We start from the raw sequence: 22438 nt of genomic DNA on the forward strand, positions 1-22438 counted from the left end.
TAATAATAATTAATAATGACTCAATTTTTCATATTATAATCTCCAAAAATTATCTATCGTAAAAAAAACTTAAATAATTAAAAAATAAAAATTCAGGCTATGCACTAAATCTTAATTAGTGATATTTAAAACTAATAACTCAGAAAATTAACTTCACTCAATATTCCAAAAACTCCAATAGAATAAATTATAACAGCATTCTAATTCCATCAAATTAATTAGATAGGAACAAATTAAACAACTATTAAATTTTTTTTTTTTCTTTAAATATTAACAAAAATATGTATATTTAATTATCTTACAACTAAAAAAAAAAAAAAAAAAAATACAAACCAGATTAATTGATAAGAAAAAACAAAAAAAAAAAAAAAATTATTATTGTTTATGAAAGTATGTGTATGGATGAATATGAAATATATTTTTTTTTTTTATAAATAATTTTGAAAGTCATTAAAAAAATGAAGATAAAAATTAAATAATAATAATTCATTGACAATGATTTCTTTTTTAAATCTAAATAATATGAATAAAAAAATTAGTTAAACTTTGTATTTTTATGATAATAATTATTTACTTTTTTTTACGATTACCAAAACCGCCACGTTTATTTTTTGGTATTGGTTTAAGTATTGTTTGATCATTTTGTTTGTTTATTTTATCATGACCATTACTTTTATCCAAAAAATCTGAATCTAAAAAATATAAAATCATAATTAATAATTACAACTTAATAATTTTAAATTTTATTAGTTCATTACCAATAATATCAATAACATCAATTTGATCTTCTCCATTTTCGTAAATTGAAATCTTGTCAATTGTATCTTAAAAAAAATATCAAAAAAATTAATAACAATGTGCATATTATGTATTTATGTATTCATAAAAAAAATTATTAAATACTTACGATAATTAACATTTGTTGTAGTTGGACTTAAACACTCTGGACTTGCACTTTGTGAACTGATTGGTGAATAAAATGTTGTATCACCATCTTCTTGATTTTTAATCGGACTATAAAATTCTTTATTTTCCATTGATAACATCATTTTTGTTAAATCACCATCAATTCTATGCTCAACCTTTAATTAAAAATAATATTAATCACCAAAAAATTAACATTTATATTTTCTATCAATAAAAAATGTTTAAATCGACCAAAAAAATTCATGTAAAATTCAATCTTTGATCTAAAATTTGTCTAAAATTTTAGGCTTCAATTCAATTATTTATAATGTAATTAAAATTAATATAAATAAAAAAGTATAACACTAAATATTAACCTTTTTGTTATCAAAATTAACATTATATCCAACAAATGATGTTAAATCACTTTCACTTATTTCATCGTTATCAGTATTTCTCAAAACATCTTTTTGTAAATCATCAATTTCACCATCTGAACAATCATTTTCTTCATTTTCATCATCTGCACTTATCTCTGCGTTTGAAACATTATCTGTCTGTATGAAAAAAAAATTAATTAAAAAAAATATTAATATTATAAAACTATTCATAGCTTTTAATAATATACTTATCAATTGATAAATATGTCTGATTTTATCATCAGACAGTGTTATATTTAATTATTACATAATTATTTTTATTAAATTATATAAAATAATTATAAAATAATGTATCAAAGGTCAGGGATAATATTTTAACATGATTAATAATTTGCTAACATACATTTAAATTATGATTATCATAGTTATTATCCACTGTTAAACGATCATGTTTTTTATTGATTGTCTCATCATCAGATTCATCAGTTGGATCATTAACTTGATTATACTTTTTTTTTTGAATATCTTGAATTATTGGCTCTGTTGTTTTTTCTTCTGGTGTTGTAGCCTATAGATAAATTAGTTTTTTATTTTTTGAAAACAATTTGTTAATTATTAAACAAATATTTCTTAATTTACATTTGTTGTTTTTAAATTTTCTAATTTTATATATATAAATCTACTTGCCATTTCATTTAAGCGTACTTGAATTCTAGTTGTTGGTGGTGATAATTGTAAATTTTTTGATGCATCAAAACAAGAAAGACTGGACAATGCTCTTTGAATTTTACGTAATAAACTTGTATTTACATTTGAAAAACGTAAATTTGCTTTCTGTCACCCATCACCATACAATTAAATAATAAAATTAACAATTGACTGAATTAATGACTCAAAAAATATATGAAATATGTGTTAATAAATTCCCCAACAAAAATTACAAAGCAAGCAAAATTTTGTTTTTTGTTAAATTAATTTCAACTTACCGTCTGTAAACTTCCTGATCTTTTATGTCTTGTTGTTTTAATTGCATTTGATTTGATTGCACGTAATCTTCTACGACTTTTTTGCAAAAATTTTACCTTGAATTAATTGAAAATTAATTATTATACATGTTTATTGCTTTTTTTTTCTTTTGATACTTACAATATCACTTGGTTCAATTTTATAAAATCCAACAATAGATGCAGCAATGTTCCAACTTATTCTTATTAATCTAAGAACAACAAGTGTAGGAAGAAAAAATATCCATGGTAATGGTCTAACAAGTTCCATTTGTTTAAATGATTTGCCATTTTCATCAGATGGAATTTCATGATTTGGCAAACTCCATTGTGCTGATTTTTCAATGATCCAGAGTGAACGATCAACCAGACGAAAAAATGTTTGACCAAGTGGTACTTGTACAATAATATTTAGACATGAATTTATCATTGCTCCAGCTTTTTCCATAATAACCTCAGTCTTGAAGAGCAAAAAATTATAATTAAAATATAATTTAGAGACAATTTTAATTTAAAAAACAAAAAACAATAAGAAACACTGTCAAGTTTTGATAAATCATATCAACCAACTTTCGACCTCTTGTTTATAATCTGTATCTGAGCTTAGTAACTTTGTACTCAATTTTCAGGACGTTATTAAATCAAGTTGAAAAAAAAAAAAAACATATAATATTTTATAAAAATAAAATAAATCATTCAACAAAAATGAATAATATTTGGAAAAAAAAAATGATAATAAGACAGTATATATCTCTCGAGTGTTCTTGAATTCGAGGTACAAAGTTCGATGATTATTTACAAAATGAATAACATCTCTTGTGATTTTTAATTGAGATTGTAAAATCCCTCTTTTTAACCCCATTAATATTTTCACTATTTTTACCGGTTTACACTTTACACATTGATAAACAAAAAAAAAAAAAAATTATTTATATTTTTCTTCTTTAAAAGTAATTTAAATAAAATATAAATTTAATAATTTAATACTCAATATTTTTAATTTAATAATTAAAAAATCTTCAAAAGAAATGTAGCAAATACATTTTATGTAAAAAAAATTCACAATTTAAATATGAATTTTATGAAACTCTAATAAACCATAAAAAAAAAAAACTATATATATTTATTTTTCTTTAATTTTACATGATAATATTAAATAAATGAAAAAATAAATAAAATAAAAATTAATATCTTACCATTTTAATATTTTCATGGAATTTCCAAATAATTTTAATATTAATTCGTAGAAATTTAATCCTTGATATTATTTTTAATTGAAGAAAATTAAAAAAATTATTTAAAAATTTTAAATAATAATTACAAAAATGAAAAACTGAGACGTAAATAATATTGCCGGTAACCTTTGATCAAATGCTGTCTGTCTGTTGATATCGTCTTTGAAATGTGTCCCGATCTTACTTCGTTCAAAGTGTCGAAATAAATTATTCTTGATAAACAAAAACTATTTAATTCTCACTGATATACTCGGCATACACATGAGTAAACAATTATTATGTCAGCAAATCATTCAAATTGACCAATTACAATTTAATTAAAAATATAATCAACCAATCATAAATTCAAATTTTATCTTTTTTTTTTTCTTTCCCACTTAACAATAAATTATTATTATTATTTATAATTAATAAATAAAATTATTAACGATAACAGATGGCGACAGTAATCCTGTAAATATATAATTTTTTTTCATAATTATTTAACTAATATTTATCCCCGGGAAAAATTTCGAAATATTATTTCTAAACTTGTTAGAAATTTTTTTTTTTTTTTTCTATTTGATTTATTTAAATTTTCTATTTGATGGAATGGATTTTTTTTTAATGAGCGATTGTTTGAATTAATTATGGTATGATTGATGAGTGTATTTTAAAAAATATTTTATTTTTTTTTTAGTTTTTTTAGGTCAATTATGTATTTTTGTAGAAAAAAAATATTATAATGAAAGATTGAGTGACAGACGAGTTTGACCGAATTGTTTTTGATAATATAAGGTGAAAAGAAATAAAAAACAATTATATTTATTATACAACATGTGTCCTTTAACATTCTGCGCAGGATTCAAGTTTTTGTTTTAGTTTTCATATGGCTTTCTTAATAACATCTCCTGCAGTGACTTCAGTCACGCCAAGTTATCCACGTGAGCCACTGCAAATTAAAAATACTGTGTTTATTATTTACATAAAATTTATACTCAATTACATATAAATATTTATAATATAATTTAAATACAAAGGTGCTTTTTATATTAATTATTGGGATCATTATTGAGATTTGAGAATGCAATGGGTGAAAGAAAACGCGAGAGATCATCGAAAAGGTAAATAAAATTAAATTTAAAATAACGTATTTTAATTTTTAAATATATAAACAATTAGTCTATCATAAATTCAATTTAAAAAATATTATTTACAACTTAACAATAAGCTCTAAACAAATTATCTAAAATATTTTTTATACAATAATTTAAATCACCTGTAAAGCAAATTTATAAATTAAAAAAAAAATTAATTAAAATACACAATATGTTAATTTAAAATAAAATGCATTTATAAAATTAATTATTGCTTAATTTAATTTAAATTTTAAATATACATTAACTATTTTTTTTCAATAGAAAATAATAAAATTAAAAAAAAATTATTTCTAATATAAAATTTGTATTTTTTTATTTTTTCTTCATTTATAGAATATTTAAAAAAATATTTAAAAGTATAACATAAAGATATGATGGTAATAAAAAAAAATGAATAAATCAAATTATGTTTATTATAATACTGACCACTCCTAAGTTTTCATCGTCTATTTAATCGCCCAAAAATAAAAAATAATAATATTAATAAATCGAGGTCACGTGTATCAAGATTTACGATTAGGATCGATGCCAAATTTAGACCTATAAATATTTTTTTTTCTGACCTAATTTAAATTTTTTCTTTACCTCAAGATAATACGAGAAAAAAAAAAAATCAATTCAAACATACAACCTGTTGAAAATTTTATAAAAATAATTAAAAAATATTCAAAAAAAAAAAATCAAATAAAAATATAATTTAACTGCTAAAAAAGTAAATAAAAAAATTGACTATTGTTTTATTTTTTTAAATAAATAAATATATCTGTGGTATTAAAAAATTGTCAAAAAAATTAAAAAAAATTAAAACAGTCACTTTGCGTGTTTTTCATTGTCGATAAATATGCGTCAGATTAAATCACCCAATGTGGTATAAAAGAAAATACTATCTACCATCTAAAATATGTGTCTCAGTTATAAATACACACACATGATAAAAATAATAATAGATTTTTAATTTGTTGCTTAAATTATCTTGTGCGTTTAATTTTTTATAAAATGTAGATATTTAAATGTTTGTTTATTTGTGGTTTAAGTGTGAGAGGTGGGCGTGATCTAGGTCATCAGGTCGTCCTTCAACCCTCTCAAGAAACCCCTTTGATTTTTTTTTTTAACCCCTCAAAATACGAGGCACCTGAATTGCAAAACGTCGTTGTTAATCAGTTCACAATTCTTCCTCATAGATTATTTAAAATAGGAAAAAAAATTTTTTCTATGCATGCAAGGAAATGAAATAGAAACCTTCTTCGTTTATTTCCGGTATCTATTAAAATTTATCGTGTTTAGATTTACATTTTATTGATTAAATTTTTTTTCATAAATGATTTTTAAATGATAAAAAAATTTATTTATTAAAATTATTCTTTGAAAGATTATTTTTACTCTTACATGAAGGAATATAAATTTATTGATTGGCTAGAATGTTGGTAATAAAATATGTGACTAATTAACCGGAAAAAATTGAGATAAAAATTTATTTAAAATTTTTTTTATTGTTCTATAATTAAAATTAATGTTTGAAGAAATATTTATTTTATCATTGTGTTATATAATAATGTAAAAATAATATTTAACAAACATGTTTTTTAGCTATAAAAGAGATCCTGGAATAAAAATTTGATAGTCTATTTGATAAGAAATAAGGGTGAGGGGGTTAAAGTGGCTATTGAAAATTTTTCTCGGTTAAAAAAAATTGTCTTTTATTAAATTTAGATTGTTTTATAAATGACATTCAACAGGAATGCTTCTAAATGTCAATTGGACTTTGAAAAAAATTGATACTCAATTGGTAAATGTAACAGAAGCAACCCAACACATTGAAGTGGTTCTTTTCGATTCTTGTTTGTTGAAAAAAAAATTATTATGTTTGATAGTTATATTTTGTGAAGATGTTCTTTGATGATCAAATGTTTGCTAGATAAATTAACACTTTTTGAAGTGTGCCTTGACAATGATTGACATCTCAAATTGGAGCAGAGACAGAAAATACTCTGTATTGAGTTTGTTATTTCGCTGGGATTGTTGATAAAGACATTTGGCAACAAAATGACTCAGAAATCAACAGGAGATACTTGGGAGAGACTCTTTACCCTTGTCAATGGTCATCAAACTTGATTTGACTCAAAATTTTTGACATTAGACTCAATTTGAACATTTTTTTAGCTCCAAAATACAAAAAATTAGTTAATTTGTCATCTTTTGTTGGTAAAATAATGGCAAAAAAGATGATTTGGCAGCGGTGGGATTCGAACCCACGCCTCCGAAGAGACTGGTGCCTTAAACCAGCGCCTTAGACCGCTCGGCCACGCTACCTTTTCTATATTTGCAACCACCCCTAATTCGATGTTGCAGAAAACTAATTAAAAAAAAAAAAAAAACCACCCAACTATCTAACTGTCTAACAACTACCCCAAATAATAAGTTACAAATAAAATCATAAACATGACTTGTATAAAAAGAATCCCCAAAAAAAAAACAAATCCATAAACATGACCTGTATCAAAAGTAAACCACTGGGTACAATTTTTGACTTGCGTGACATATTTTTTATTTTTTAAGGTCCAGAACAACTAGGCGACATCTCGGTCATCATATCTATTCAAATCGATTAACCATTAAGTTCCTTCGTGCAAGTAAACCATTAGCAATAAAACTGTTTCTTTTTTTCTTTAAAAAAAGCTTTTTCAAATGATTTTTAGCAGTCATTCGTCTATCAACAGTTTATGTATATTTATGTACATATATTTAAAAAAAAAGCTTGAAAAAGCATTTTGTTAAATACATGTACATTGTAAAAAAAAAAAAAATAATAAATACATATATAAAATGGTACAACTAGATCGATTCGTCTCGCCTGATATTCTCACACTACTATTATATATACATTTTCATCATCTATGTTGAGGCATGTCGAGCCACACGTACCACCCTCTTCCTGTTATTTTCTTTTGGTACCTCCTCGTCGAATTTATTTTACCCCTCTCTTTCTATTATTTTTGCCTATCATCCCTGTGTATTCCCCGTATACAATAATACACTAGGTACAACTTGAGCTATGATGATAAAAAATAGCTTGTTACAGTTTGTTGATAGACTCCGCAGTTGAACTAGTACACCAGTATTTCTTTAAATTATTGAATCTGAAAAAAAAGAAATGTATTAATATATTTAAGCTTTTGTTGATAATATTTATTTAATTATTATTGTTAATGGTGATTTAATTGTTTAAAAAGTATTATTAAGTATATAATGATAATGAAAATTATTATTTATTAGAAGAAGACCATTCTATCGTGGACAACAATCATGCTCAGACTCTGAGGTAGCTCGTGAAAGATTAAAAGAGACTAAAGCAAAGTCTAGAGATCAATTATCATGGCCAATCGAGGTGTTGACGGTAGACGAGCTGGCTCGTTATCGTCGAAGACGTGTTCAAAAAAGACCAGATACACTTGGTACTGATAGACATGATGATGATGGTCATTCAAATCGTAAATTAGTTACTGAATATAGAAGGGCATTTAGAGCAACGAGTGAAGATTCATTGATTAAAAAAAACGAGACTATTGATGTTGGTAGAGAATTTAGAAATGTTGGAATTGATGTTGGATTAATGGAAACTGATATTGAGGCTCCAGTTATTCCTGGGCAGGTACCCAGTAGAACAGAAATAATAAAAAGGTATTTGATAATTATGTTAATAATTTTATCTATAAATATGTTAAATAATTTTAATTTATATTTTAGAAATAATAATTTGAAAGATGATAGAAATATTTATCAAGAAACTGAATATTCAAAGTATAAAAATCACACTGGTTTACATCGTCCTGATTTGTTACGTCGTGGTACATCATTAAAAATGGTTGGTGACATGCAAACAGTTACTGAACAGTGTGAAAAATTCATTGAATGGTTTAATGTTAGTCGTCCTGAAATTGTTCGCGTGCCGACAAATTTAAAACTTGAGGGTCAACTTGAAACATCAACTGAAAATAATGATAATTATGTGCCATTTATTGGTGCAAGAAGACCCGAATTATTACGTCAAAGTGCAAATTTAAAACTTGAAGGTGAAACAACATATCTTCCAGAATATACTGATGTATTTCGTCAGCCAAATAATCAAGGTATATATTAATTAACACTGACCTAAATTAGCTATTCTTAATTTTTAATTTAACTTTTATTTAATATACAGAAAAAAGATTACCAATGATGCCTGAATCACATCTAAGATGTGGTGGTGAATTTCATAAAAAAATTGATAATACACATAATTTTTTAGATCCACGAGGAAGTGTTCCAATTGATGAATTATCAAATTTAAATGTCGATAATGATAAAAATATTGACAATGAAAAACATGATAATAAAGAAGAAAATATGAAATTTATTGTATCAAAATTAGAAGATTTAAAAGGTCTACCACTTGGTATTCCTGAATACAAAGATTCATACAAGGTATTATATAAAAAAAATAAAATAAAAAAACAAATTTAATCAAAAAAAAAATACGTTATTTTAGAATTTTCCAAGAGAAAGACCAAAATTATTAAAACCAACTGATGAAATTGGTCGATCAGATGGATCAAAAATAAATAAATTACATAATCCAATAAGATATACAAAAAAAATTGATAATGATCCAGAATATAAATCAAAATATATTGAAAATGATAATCGTAAAAATTCAATATCATCACGTCGTGCATCAACAGTGTCATCGACATATGGAAAACCTTTTTTAGTACCAGATATGAGAAATTTACAATCAACAAGTGAAGTTAGATCACAATATATTCCATATGGACAAATTCCACGTGTTAAAAAATATAAAATGCAAACAAATATACAAACAGAGGGTGATATGATACTTAAACCAGAATATCGTGATGCATATTGTACTCGTAATGATAATGAAACAGCTTTATCAAGATATAAACAACGTGAACGTAGTTTAAGTATATCAAAAAGAGATAATAATAATTGGATTAATAATGATGTTAGTGAAAAATTTGGTATGATTAATGCTGAGCATGAACAAAATGCATTTCAAATATTAAAAACAAAAATTCATGATGATGGAAATATCACTGGAAAACCACCGACACTTGGAGGAAGAAGGTAATATTTATATTAAATTTTTTTAAAATATTATTATGTATTATTATTTTATAGAGGGTCTAGAGCATCTGATACAAGACGTCTTTCAAATATAGATATTAAAAGAAGAACTTCAATTAAAAATCGTTCATCAAGTCCAACATATCGTTTGCATGTTTGTAATGTTGATGATGAAACTCGAGGAGGTTTTTTACATCGTCGAAGATCATCATCAGTTAAATATCCAATTAATAATACATCAACAGATGTAAATAATGATGATGATGATGATGATAATCAACGATCATATTCACCAAGTTTTGGTAAAGATCGTGTTGATGATCAGCAGGCATTTGTTGTTCTTGATAATTCACAAAATTCAAATGGAAGACTTGGACGTCGACGAAGTACTAGAAATTCAATTATTGATATTAATGATAATCGAGGTAAAATTAAAATTAATAATAAAACACCAGCTGGTTGGATGCCACCTTGGTATGATAATACCAATAAAATATAAAAAATATAGGTATAATTATGAAACAAAAATATTATAAAATTGCTTATTGTAGATATATAACAATAAAAATTAAAAAAAATTAAATAACAAATGAATTTGTCTTTATAAAAATGAAATATTATTATGTTTAAATTGCTTATTTCACTTGAAAATTATAGGATTATCTAGAATATTCACACGAAAAATGGAATTAACAAAATTTGAAAGGAAAAAAAAAGAGATTAGAAGAATAGAGATTAGGGGAAAAATGGGAAAAATACATAAGCTACATCTTTTTTACATTTTTTTTTTTGCTTGGAAAAAGAAAACATGTTTTCATTTGTGTACACGAAACGCAGGGATGACATTGATTGATTGATACCAAGATCACCAAGATCTACCTGTCGTCGTGAATTTTTTCAAATGAATATAATTTTTTAGAGCTCAGAGACCTCAGAGTAACTCAGAGTGACTCCAGAGCTCTAGAGTTAGTCAAACCAGTCCAGCTGTCCAGTACAATGCAACATTAGAAATGAAAGAAAATGGAATATACACAAATTAGATTTTTTAATTTCTATTCCAATTAAATAACATCATAGCTAATTAATTAATAAATAATTATTTTAAATAAATTAAAAATATGAAAGATTAAATTAGAAACAACCAGGGTTTGTTAATTAATTATCAAAAGCAAGATAAATAATACCCATCATTCTCTTTTTACCATAATGATTTGTTGAGAAAAAAAAAAAAAGTTACTTTATCATCAGTGCTTGTATCAGCTGATAAAATAAATACACGTCAGAACGTCACACGTGTCTTCTCGCTGTCAGCACATTAAATTGAAACTAAATTAATTTCAATATCAAACGACAAATTAATAATAATATCCATCTATTATTTATAAAGAATAAAATCTCACTCTAAATGCCAACAATAATATTACAACAATGGTTCTCATTTGTTGTCTAATGTAAGTTCAATAATAATTTCAATAAAAATTTATAAAAACAAACAAACTAACCTACAATAACAATTACTATTTACAATATTTTTTAGGCTTGCAATAGGTACTCTGGTGTCATCAATATGTCTACTAATATCATCAATAATACTTTTATCATTTTTATTATTAATATTATTTCCCATGTTGATAATATTCTTGCGACAATTATTAGCATATAAAAAAAATTTAAACAAACCAATCAACACAACAACAATTGGTATATTTCATCCATATTGTAATGCTGGTGGAGGTGGTGAACGTGTACTTTGGAAATCAATTGAATCACTACAAAAAAAATATAAAAATATAAAAATTTATGTTTATACTGGTGATGTTGATGTTAAACCAGATGAAATGTTAAAAAAAGTAAAAGACACATTTGATATTAATCTAGATAAAATTGATTTTATATATTTAACAAGAAGAAAATGGGTTGAGGCATATATGTATCCAAGATTAACATTACTAGCTCAAAGTATTGGCTCAATGTATCTTGGTTTTGAAGCACTATATGCATTTCAACCTGATATTTTCATTGACACAATGGGATATGCATTTACCTATCCATTATTTAAATATCTTGCTGGATCAAAAGTTGTATCATACACTCATTATCCAACAATATCAACAGATATGTTACAACAAGTACAACAAAGAATTGTTGCTCATAATAATCATCAAACAATTGCTAATAATCCAATTTTATCACGTGTTAAAATTATTTATTATCAATTATTTTCTGTATTGTATGGTTACATGGGTAGATGTGCTGATATTGTTATGGTTAATTCAACTTGGACTGAGGAACATATCAACAATATTTGGAAGTGTCCAGTTAAAACATTTAGAGTATATCCACCATGTGATATTGAGCATCTTGTCAAGTTACCACTTGATGATGATGATGATAAAACAAATGAATCAATTCGTATTGTTTCAGTTGCACAATTTAGACCAGAAAAAAATCATAAACTTATGATTAATGTATTACGTGAAGTTAGAGATATTGTTGATGATAATGTTTGGAAAAAAATACGACTGGTACTTGTTGGTTCTTGTCGTAATGATGATGATAAAATGAGAGTTGATGAATTAAAAGAATTATCAAAAACATTGGGGATTGATGGTAATGTTGAATTTAAATTAAATGTTACATATGACGAGTTGATTGATGAATTTAAAAAAGGAACAATTGGATTACATGCAATGTGGAATGAACATTTTGGTATTAGTGTTGTTGAATGTATGGCTGCTGGATTAATAACAATTGCTAATAATTCTGGTGGTCCTAGAGCTGATATTGTTAAAACGGAATTTGATAATCGAACTGGATTTTTAGCTAGTGCTGTTATTGAGTATGCTACTATTATTGCTGATGTTATTCATATGAATTATGATGAAAAAAATATTATTAGAAATTCAGCTAGACTTGATGTTGACAGATTTTCAAGTAAAACATTTGAAAAAGAATTTATTCGTGTTATTGAGCCATTATTTTAATTTATAAAAATTATGTTTGACTTTTTTCTTTTAATAATAAAGAAAGATTTTTTTAATTTAGATATTTATTGCTTAATTTATTTTTATATATTTATAACTTACAACTTTGATGGTACTGGTTGATCAATCTGATGATTCTTTTTTTGTTGACAAGAATTTTGAAATTTGCCAAATTTTTTTTATCCAGTTGTCTGGCCAAGACGTCAAGCTGGATCATCACCAGGTCTTTTTTTTTTTTGCCTGTAATTTAATGTTTAAATTTAATTTTTTATTATTTTTATTTTTAATAAATTAAATGATACATAATACAAATACAAAATTAATTCCAGATTTTATCGTATTTTGCTTAAACAATTAATTAAAACAATTTCTTTTCAATTGATTAATTGATTGTAACTATTTACACACATATTTTTTTAACATTTATGTTTATCAATGTTTATTGTTCATGAACTTGTTAACGGTTTTTTATTTCTCAGAATGTAAATAAAGGCGCTATCACAAGTAACGCCATGGAAAATGAGAGAAAAAAAAAAGAACCGCTCTGTGCCTAAATAAGGAAAAAAAATATTTCCAAAGAGGAAAAGATTCACTGCTGTTGAATATAATAATAAACAAGTAATTTTTAATAATAATATATAAATAAATAAATAAACAATGGCTGATCCAGAACTTGAAGCACTTCGTCAACAACGTCTTGCACAATTGCAATCACAATACAAGGTAACAATTATTATTTTGTTTTTTTTTTTACAATTAATTGTGACATGCATGATAAAATTTTGACATAAAAATATACCTCTCTAACTAATTATTCCAAAAATAATAATAAAAATTACTTGAATTATCTAAAAATATTATTAAATAAATGATTTAATTGATATTTTAATAGAAAAAATTGATAGTTTAATTCGAAATACTTGAGGTTATGTTGACAGTATTTATTAAATGTTGGATTTAAAAAAATTTCCAGGGTGGAGATGGACAAAACCAACAACAGCAGCAACAACAGGCAGAGGAGAAGAGACAACAAATGGAAGATATGAAACATTCAATTTTAACCCAGGTTCTTGATCAAGCAGCTCGAGCAAGATGTTAGTTTTGTTCAATGAATTTTTGTTAAATCAATATCATCATTTTATAAATAATTCATTAATTTTTTTTTTTTTGCAGTAAATACATTATCTTTGGGAAAACCAGAAAAAGCTAAAATGGTAGAAAATATGTTAGTTGGCATGGCACAAAGAGGACAACTTCCTGGTAAACTTGGTGAAAAAGAACTCATCAGTTTGCTTGAAAGTGTTAATCAACAAACTCAAAAGAAAACAGTTGTTAAAGTAAGATAATGATAATAATAATCAATAATTTGCAAGTATAAAATTTAATATTTTTTTCATATTTCAGTTTGACAGACGTCGAGCAGCTCTAGACTCTGATGATGATGATTTGTAGCATTTAAAAATAACAAAATATTATAAAATAATCATCTAATTATTAAAAGAAACACAAAAATTTGTAAGTTTTGTATTATTTTTATTATTTATCTGTCAATTCCAACTGACCATTATCATTTATCTAATTAAAAACAAATTTTACAATTTATCATTCAATAAATTATGAAGACATTGATTAACTCAATCTTCAAAGAAAAAATAAATAAATAATAACAATTGATTTATCAATGCTGAAAATTAGTCCAACAATTTATCATAATTTTAAATCCATGACTTAGATCTGGAATGCACCATGATTTTGTAATTAAAAAAAACAAATAAATAAATTACAATCACACACACACACACATACAATCAACAAGAACCAAATGAATTTTAATAAAAAAAAAAAAAAAATTATTTAAATAATGAAAATGATTCATTCATCGACTCCCTAGTATTGTCTGATTTTTAAAAATCTCATTTCTTTGGTTTTTATATTCTTGTTGAGCTGTACAAACTAAAAGTGTTGACCCATAAATTTTTTCATCATTACTCGTTGATTAGTTTGAGTTTTGGGCAGTTCATATCTATGAGGTATATTTTCTAATTTAAAAAATACAGTTTATAGCTGTTGGCTTGTTTTTTTTTTTAGTCCTTTTTCATATGACTGCTGTCATTGGACTCGTCTAGAAAATAACAAAGAAATAATATTAATTAAAATTCGAAATAAATATCAATTAGTATCTAATGTTATTAATTAATTAAAAATAATATTTCTACTATTATTATTTAATACTTGACATATCAATTTAATTAAAATATCAATCGAAATTTTGGTGTGTTTACCTTCTTCTTCTTCATCATCATCACCAGCATCCAATATATCTGGACAACATATACCATAAAATATAAGTGACAAAAATAATGCTGGAAGTCCAAAAAGTAACATTGTCAATATTGGATTTCCTTTCCACATTGATGCAAGTGTCATTTTAGTTTCAAACCACCATCTATAAAATCTTACGACAACGTTGTTTCCTCCATATCTCTTTAAAAATAATTTAGAAAAAAATGAGTGATTAAACAATAATATAATAAACTGATAAATTATAAATATTATATTAAAATAATTACCGTTGCAGTATCATTTTGAATATGCTCCAAAAATAATTCAATAGCTTGTGGTGTTAATTTACTTGGTTCATCATCAGGTATATGATGATGACTTGTACTTGTGTTAATAACTAATAGACTTGGCTTTGTCATTTCCATCATAGCAATACTATTAACTAACTCAGTATTCGAAATCCATCCAAATTGAAAATAATCATGATACTTATGTCTTTTATTTTTAATAACTGATTCAACCATATCACGAAATTCAATCATATCTTGTGAAATATCTTCAACAGCATTTTCTTCAACAACAGCTAATACAAGATTTTTATTTGTTAAAAATAATTGATTAATATTACCTCTTGTAACTTTTGGAAATGTTGGAAATCTTTCTGAATTTATCCATTTTTGCATTGTATCATTTATTTTATCATAATCATTATCATCATTTATAGAAAAATTATAATGTAAATTTTCTTTGTAAACAAATATTGTTGGTACTTTTATAACTGGTGCATGATTATCAACAACATCTTGATGTGATTGATAAAAAAATGCATGTTGTTGATATTTATCAGCTGTTTTATAATATATATCCCATAAATGACCAATTTTATCACCGACATATAGAAAATAAAGATCACGATCATTTTTAATTGTATCGAAACTTTGAGTTCTTGTTATTTCTTGTACAGTTGGACCACTTAATCTCATGGCAAATTTAACAAGTTCATCTTTAGTACGATCACCATCATATATAAATTGTTGATCACCTTTTAAAAATAATATTGTTGGAAAACCACGTATTTTAAATGTATGAGCAACATTTGTAAATCTTGTACAATCAATACGTCCAACACGTACTGATGATGAGTACAAATATTGTGCTACATGAGCCCAAACTGGTTCCAATCTTTTACAATGAGCACACCATGGTGCATACATCTGTAATAAAATCAATAACAATATTATTATTTAATTATTTATATTTTTTATTATTAATTTTTAGTTTACCATAACAAGCCATTGTCCTTCTTTGTGAATATCCAAAAATCTGTCACTCAATTCAATTACCCTGGATGCTGCAGAGCTTGCAAAAAATGCTAAAATTCAAAAAGTAACAAAAAACAAATTAACAATAAATAATAATAATATTAAATAATTTAGATAAATTTAATTAGGTATATTTAGATAAAATAAATTGAATTCGAAATATTTTTTTTTCTGTATGCTATTGATCGGTTTATTTGAGGTTATGTTTAATTTTTAACTTTTGTAAATAAACAAATTAATTTAGTAGGTTTTTAGTTTAGATTATTTGAGTAATTATTTAATTAACAATTTAACTTACCAAAAAATATAATGGAAAATGCAATTTTTACGAGTGATACCATTTTGACACTTAATAAAAATATGTCATTAAATTATATATCAAAACTTTATGATAATAATTTGGAAATAATAAACTAAAATTATTATTTTATTGTTAAATTAACTTTAATTTTTTACAATTATTTTTTTCATTACTTTGGAGTTTTAATTTTCCATTGGGATTGTTTACATAAACAATAATAAAACCCGGTAAATAAAGTGTCTATTTTACTGGCTTGATGACAAACGCCATTGTTGTTTTTTTTTTTTTCAAGTTATGTATGTGTTAGTTTCATTTATACAAACATAAAATAATAATAAATTAAAATTGTTAAAATATAATTTAATTTAAATAACAAATAATAGCGATGTTGAAATTTTAATTTTAAAAGTTTAGAAATATTTAAATTGCAAATTTAAATATTTTTTAAAAATATTTAAAAATTGTTATTTCAACTGACAATTAATGTTTAAATAATTTAATGAATTTATCAAATTATTGTTATGATTTGTTGAAATTATTTTATTAAATCAATTTTTTAATCAAGAAAAATATTGTCACTCAATTTTAATTAAAATTTTTATTATTTTTCATTGGCAATAATTTGTAATTTTTTATTTTTAATTTCATTCAAATTTTATGAATGAATAATTTCCAAGAATAGGGTCGTTTTTTTTTTCTATTGAATTTCGATCTTTAAAACAAGTTTTTTTTTTTTTTTTTTACGTAAAAGGATTAGCCTACTTATATTACTTGGAAAATGATATTTTTTTCTCGGTAATTTAAATACCCTTATTGACGAAAAATATATAATATTTTTTCATAAATAATACAAAGCATTTATAAATTTATTTAGACTTTATTTTCAACATTCAATATTATTATAAACTTTTTTTATTTTTTTAATTATCCCACTATATTTTATTAAAATTATTATTTATCAAAATTATTTTTTTTAAAACTTCGATCAACAGTTGAATATAATTTATCTAAAAAAAAACATCCAAAAATAATAAATATTAATACGAAAATTCAATAAAATTAATTTTAAATTATTTTTTATTCAAAACTGACCTTCAGTATCAGTTCGAATCATATCATCCAAACGTTCAATAACATCATTAACATAATTCATAAAATAAATTAATTCCCCAGAATATATTTTTAAATTTGATATAAATTTAAGTCTATTATTTTCAGCCTCTGTAAAAAATATAAACAATATTAAAATTTATAAATAAAAAAACCATAATTAAATCAATTTTTATTACCTGTAAATTTATTTTCAAAAAATAGTTCTTCATATTTTGTTCCAAAAGCAATTGCAGATACTGCATAAATATTTAACATATCTTCAAGAACATATAAAAATGATTTATAAATTTTTTCAGCCTGACGTTTGTTGTCACCATTGTCCCAATAATCAACCTGTAAATAAATTATTATTAACAAATAAAATATCCTTTAAATAAATAAATTTTTCATTGAAAAAATAAACAACTTATCAACTTACAAATCGTGGATTTTTTATAATACTTCTATCAAAAAACGACGTAACATTTTTTTGAAAATCTTCATCAATTAAATAATTAATCGCTTCATTACGTACAGAATAATTATTATCATTAATAAGAGGTAATTTATTAATGAAAATTAATTCAATATGTTTTAGTCTATTTCTTGAATCTTTTTCCATCCATTTTAAAATTTTATTTTTATCTGTATTTGATTGATTTATTGATCGCAAATCTCTTAGATATTTAATATCATCAAAAAATTTTTTAATACCATTTATTAATTTTTTTTGTCTTCTATTATTTAATGGTTGTTCTGTGCCAGCTTTTAATAATGCCATACCAAATAATACAGTTGTATCATTAACAGGATTTTCTCTCATCATTGTTGTTACTTTTTCACCAAATAAATTTTTAATATACTCTCGATTTTTAATTTCTTTATTTATTTTTTTATGTCCTTTTGATATTGTTATAATAAACATAAATAATATAATTAATTTTACTATTTTATACATGATTAATGATGTGTATTTTTGAGCTCTTGACGAGATGTTTCTTCGATGAACGACATTGGAAGAAGTAATATAAAATTAAAAAGATTTTAAAAACTGTATGTTTTAAAAATAAAAAAAAATCGTTTCTGTTGTTTGAAATTATTTTTGAAGGGTAGTTTAGAACCTCCTAAGATGGAGCTACCATTAGCAATAGATATTTAATCTTCAAGGTTGATGCCAGGTAGAAACAAGGGATAACAAACTGAATATAAATATATAGAAGAGAAAATTTTAAAATTTAGGTATTACGAAGGTTTGGAGCCATGAAAGTTGGACCACCCAGGAAAAACAGGACACACTTGAAATATATGGGTTTTCTTTTATCCTTAGAAACAAGTTTTTTTTTACCAAATTGAGTCTCTTAAACCTGTCAATGCCTCTGAATTTGTCTGGAGGATGACATTTGTTTTGCAATAGTATACAATTGTCTGCAACGGTTGCAAAGAAAACAACATCTTGCTGAAAGATGTCATAAATTTTCAAAGTAAATATCTAAAAACTCACAATTTAAATTTTAAAATTTTTAAACAATACCTTTTTCATATATATAAATAAAAAATATTTAATGAAAATTATTGACAATTAAATTTAACATTAAATTTATTTATCAATTTTAAATGTTAAAAAAATAATAAAAAAAAATTAATTTATATTTTTTTTTTTTATTTTTTAAAATAACATTATATAATGATTGAAAAAAAATTAATTTTAGTTTACAAACAACAATTGTTTATTGTTTTTTTTTTTTTTATTTGAACGAGCACATTTGCGCGCTACGCGCGCCTGTATCTATACCTTCTAAAAGGTTCATTGTTCATTGATTTTATAAACACAAGTATTATCATAAAAAAAAAAAGAATAAATAAATTGACGAAAAATTTTTTTAATTTATTTATTTACACATAAATCACACATAATTCACACGTAATTTTTAGTCTAATAACATCAAGATTGAATGTTTACTGAAAAAGTTGTGCTACCTTAATATGTCAATTTAAAAAAAAAAAATATAAAAAATATCAAAAAAAATTTTCTTTCAAATTTATTTCTTCACACATAAAAAACACATAATTCGCACAAAATTTTAAGCCCAATTGCATCAAGATCTAATAATTAATAAAAAAGTTGTGCTAGCTTAATATGTCAATTTTAAAAAAAAAAATATCAAAAAAAATTTTGTTTACTCGCTTTTTTTTGTTGTTTTTTCGTTGCTAACGAAATAAATAAAAAAATAATAGAAAAAGGCAAACAAAGAAATTTGTATGAGAGTAAGTGAGAAAAAAACAATGACCAATCAAATGTCCGGAAGACCGATGATGTTTGTCCTTTTTATATTAGGAATTAATTCATTCAAAAATTACATAAAATTAAATTCTAAATTGTATCTGTAAATTAAAAAAAAAATATTTTTAAATATTTGTTTACCATCTTGATCATAGGAATCGTAATTTTCATCAGTTTGATATGTTTCAAAAGAGTCTTCCACAACCGGTTCATAATATTTACTAAAAACAAAAATTAAAAAATTGCATTATTATTTATGGAAAAGTAGCCAATTTATTTAAATAAAAAATTTTATTTACCTCCCTCTGGAGCCATCGATAGCTCTTTTAAAAATAGAACTCGATTTTAATTTATGATCGTCGACTGGATCAATCGCCAAACATCCAAAAACCACAAAACCTTCATAGAAAAAAGAAAAACCAAAAAACACACAATACACTTAATACATTAAATCAACAAAAAACACATTAATAAAAAGAAATATATTACTCTAATTTCAAAGCAAATGACAATTAAATTTAACGATAAACATATTTATCAATTTTAAATGTTAAAAATACAATAAAAAAAAATTAATTTATATTTTTTTTTATTTTTTAAAATAACATTATATAATAATTGAAAAAAAAAACAATTTTAATTTACAAACAACAATTGTTTAGTCTTTTTTTTTTATTTGAATTAATTCATTCAAAAATTCCATATTAATTATTTAATGAAAATTAAATTCTAAATTGTATCTGTAAATTAAAAAAAAAAAAAATAATAAAAAACCAACACTACAAATTATTTATTATAATAATTAATTTATTCATCTATGATAATTTTTTTATTATTCTATTGACTGCACAGCTGCTTTAAATATTAATTGAATAAACCTTGTTTTTTTTTTTTAGTAAATAATTCAAGTGTGTAAAAGAGTAGATTAAAGATATACAATAACAATAAGAGAAAGTATAATAACAGCAATATTAACTCGTGATCGAGATGCACCATAAGGTGTGTCAAATGATATTACCAATATCATCACAAGACTCACCTTTCAAAACAATATTTCTATATAAACAAAAAATCACTCAACCACACAATTATGTAAATTAATATAATTATGATAATACAAAATAAATCAAACTATTAAAAACAATTATTATCAAGCCATATATATAAAGAAAAATTTAACATCATCAATGAATTTTAATTTATGAATAAATAAAGCTATACAAAAAAAAATTGTAACAATATATAAAAAAAAAAAAATAATTTAAATACATTGAATGAGTTAGAAAGCCCCATTATCAAATATCAAATACAATATACTTTTCTTTATATTTTTTTACGAGGTAATAAATAATTGGAAAAATTTAAAAAAAACCGGAAACAGATTGTGATCAAAGAAGATTTATAAAATTTAAAAAAAAAAAAAATACATTTGTTACACTTATTCAAATCCCACAGTGTGTTTTTTAAAAATGATGATTATCATTGCGTAATTTATTCTCATTATGTGAAAATATTTTTTAAATTGTAGAAATAAATAACTTTTATATATAAAAAAAAAACATTTATGTCTTTGTATATTTTATATCAATTGGAGAGGAGAAAAAAAAAAAAAATAATGTAACATTTTTCTCGGCATTTCAATTTTCATTGAAACTATTTACAGAAAAATATAAATTCGTGCTACAGATTATTCATCAATGCCAATAAACATTTTTTTTTTTTTTTTAACTTTAGAAATGTCATAAATTTTTTTATTTTATTGAATAAATTTTCAACATCTTCAGTAAAAATCTTTCAATACAGTAATTTGCAAAAAAAAAAAAACTAAAAACGTAAATTGCCACTTTTCTTTTTTATTTTTTTGTGGTATTTTTTTTTTAAGAGTGAAAGGAATATGTAAATTTAATTTAGATCAAAAGATTTTTATTTCTAAATGTATGCAGAATAATAAAAAAGGATTTTTTTTTTTTTTTATAAATAAAATTGAATGATAAAAATAAAAAACTCGAATCTCGATGAAGAAAAATGTATTTTAATATATTTTAATTTGAAGAAATAAAGCAGGTAAATGTGTGGCAATGTCATCGAATTTATGTAATATCTAAAAACGAATCTGAACCGCAATGATTACCTTCTTTGTATGCATCATCATTCTACCCACGATAAACATATGGGTCAAGCCACTGAAAAGAATAAAAAAAATATCATAAACTTAAGAATTTATTATCAAATAAATGAACAGCATCATGTTCAAGATATTTACACCTTTTTTTTATATTTTATATTTTAACTCATAAAAACTTGTATTATTTAACAATCAATTTTATTTAATTTTACATCTTGCTATTATGCTACCACCAGATGAAAAATTCATAAAAATATTTCGC

The 22438-nt window shown here is 23.4% G+C and overlaps 5 protein-coding genes and 1 non-coding gene across 8 annotated transcripts; 3 read left to right on the forward strand and 3 right to left on the reverse strand.

Moving 5' to 3' along the window:
* Positions 1 to 227: 227 nt before the first annotated feature.
* Positions 228 to 3785, reverse strand: LOC122860804 (AP2/ERF domain-containing protein PFD0985w). Of its 2 annotated transcripts, XM_044164796.1 has the most exons (9): positions 3487 to 3782; positions 2433 to 2750; positions 2273 to 2368; positions 1974 to 2120; positions 1690 to 1854; positions 1284 to 1463; positions 908 to 1082; positions 759 to 824; positions 228 to 692 (listed from the first exon to the last, which is right to left on the reverse strand). In XM_044164796.1, exons 1-9 carry the CDS (start codon positions 3487 to 3489, stop codon positions 571 to 573), a joined length of 1272 nt encoding a protein of 423 aa, XP_044020731.1. In that variant the 5' UTR covers positions 3490 to 3782; the 3' UTR covers positions 228 to 570. The 2 variants fall into 2 exon arrangements, with proteins under 2 accessions (XP_044020731.1, XP_044020732.1); XM_044164797.1 differs by lacking the exon at positions 1974 to 2120 and having other exon boundaries at positions 522 to 692; positions 3487 to 3785.
* Positions 3786 to 4428: 643 nt separating this feature from the next.
* Positions 4429 to 10504, forward strand: LOC122860800. Of its 2 annotated transcripts, none has more exons than XM_044164790.1 (6): positions 4429 to 4628; positions 7938 to 8342; positions 8409 to 8791; positions 8863 to 9125; positions 9190 to 9788; positions 9843 to 10504. In XM_044164790.1, exons 1-6 carry the CDS (start codon positions 4594 to 4596, stop codon positions 10285 to 10287), a joined length of 2130 nt encoding a protein of 709 aa, XP_044020725.1. In that variant the 5' UTR covers positions 4429 to 4593; the 3' UTR covers positions 10288 to 10504. The 2 variants fall into 2 exon arrangements, with proteins under 2 accessions (XP_044020725.1, XP_044020726.1); XM_044164791.1 differs by having other exon boundaries at positions 4509 to 4628; positions 8950 to 9125; positions 9843 to 10378.
* Positions 6893 to 6974, reverse strand: Trnal-aag. Its single transcript has one exon. It is a non-coding gene; the product is annotated as a tRNA-Leu (tRNA).
* Positions 10505 to 10967: 463 nt separating the features above from the next.
* LOC122860803 (GDP-Man:Man(3)GlcNAc(2)-PP-Dol alpha-1,2-mannosyltransferase-like) lies at positions 10968 to 12834 on the forward strand. The gene is made up of 2 exons (XM_044164795.1): positions 10968 to 11239; positions 11326 to 12834. The coding sequence occupies exons 1-2, from the start codon at positions 11217 to 11219 to the stop codon at positions 12770 to 12772; spliced, it is 1470 nt and encodes a 489-aa protein (XP_044020730.1). The 5' UTR covers positions 10968 to 11216; the 3' UTR covers positions 12773 to 12834.
* A 484-nt stretch (positions 12835 to 13318) lies between these two features.
* Positions 13319 to 14626, forward strand: LOC122860807 (programmed cell death protein 5). Its single transcript, XM_044164801.1, has 4 exons — positions 13319 to 13495; positions 13746 to 13866; positions 13946 to 14109; positions 14177 to 14626. Exons 1-4 carry the CDS (start codon positions 13430 to 13432, stop codon positions 14222 to 14224), a joined length of 399 nt encoding a protein of 132 aa, XP_044020736.1. The 5' UTR covers positions 13319 to 13429; the 3' UTR covers positions 14225 to 14626.
* Positions 14397 to 16978, reverse strand: LOC122860806 (protein disulfide-isomerase TMX3). The gene is made up of 5 exons (XM_044164800.1): positions 16676 to 16978; positions 16339 to 16427; positions 15343 to 16269; positions 15055 to 15256; positions 14397 to 14894 (listed from the first exon to the last, which is right to left on the reverse strand). Exons 1-5 carry the CDS (start codon positions 16716 to 16718, stop codon positions 14857 to 14859), a joined length of 1299 nt encoding a protein of 432 aa, XP_044020735.1. The 5' UTR covers positions 16719 to 16978; the 3' UTR covers positions 14397 to 14856.
* Positions 16979 to 22438: the final 5460 nt, after the last annotated feature.

Source organism: Aphidius gifuensis, linkage group LG1 (assembly GCF_014905175.1).
Source record: "Aphidius gifuensis isolate YNYX2018 linkage group LG1, ASM1490517v1, whole genome shotgun sequence".
Taxonomy (NCBI): Eukaryota; Metazoa; Arthropoda; class Insecta; order Hymenoptera; family Braconidae; genus Aphidius; species Aphidius gifuensis.

Bases quoted from the DNA above. Each gene is read 5' to 3' on its own strand.
- LOC122860804 (XM_044164796.1), bottom strand. The intron at 2,121-2,272 runs GTAAGTTGAAAT...GATGGGTGACAG, and splicing joins GATCAGGAAGTTTACAGACG to AAAGCAAATTTACGTTTTTC. The intron at 1,083-1,283 runs GTTAATATTTAG...TTTTAATTAAAG, and splicing joins TTAATTTTGATAACAAAAAG to GTTGAGCATAGAATTGATGG.
- LOC122860800 (XM_044164790.1), top strand. From the start codon at position 4,594: ATGGGTGAAAGAAAACGCGAGAGATCATCGAAAAG. The intron at 8,792-8,862 runs GTATATATTAAT...TTTAATATACAG, and splicing joins TCGTCAGCCAAATAATCAAG to AAAAAAGATTACCAATGATG. The intron at 9,126-9,189 runs GTATTATATAAA...ACGTTATTTTAG, and splicing joins AATACAAAGATTCATACAAG to AATTTTCCAAGAGAAAGACC.
- LOC122860803 (XM_044164795.1), top strand. From the start codon at position 11,217: ATGGTTCTCATTTGTTGTCTAAT. The intron at 11,240-11,325 runs GTAAGTTCAATA...AATATTTTTTAG, and splicing joins GTTCTCATTTGTTGTCTAAT to GCTTGCAATAGGTACTCTGG.
- LOC122860807 (XM_044164801.1), top strand. From the start codon at position 13,430: ATGGCTGATCCAGAACTTGAAGCACTTCGTCAACAACGTCTTGCACAA. The intron at 13,867-13,945 runs GTTAGTTTTGTT...TTTTTTTTGCAG, and splicing joins TCAAGCAGCTCGAGCAAGAT to TAAATACATTATCTTTGGGA. The intron at 14,110-14,176 runs GTAAGATAATGA...TTCATATTTCAG, and splicing joins AAAAGAAAACAGTTGTTAAA to TTTGACAGACGTCGAGCAGC.
- LOC122860806 (XM_044164800.1), bottom strand. From the start codon at position 16,718: ATGGTATCACTCGTAAAAATTGCATTTTCCATTATATTTTTTG. The intron at 16,428-16,675 runs GTAAGTTAAATT...TTTGAATTTTAG, and splicing joins ATTTTCCATTATATTTTTTG to CATTTTTTGCAAGCTCTGCA. The intron at 14,895-15,054 runs GTAAACACACCA...GTTATTTTCTAG, and splicing joins TGATGATGAAGAAGAAGAAG to ACGAGTCCAATGACAGCAGT.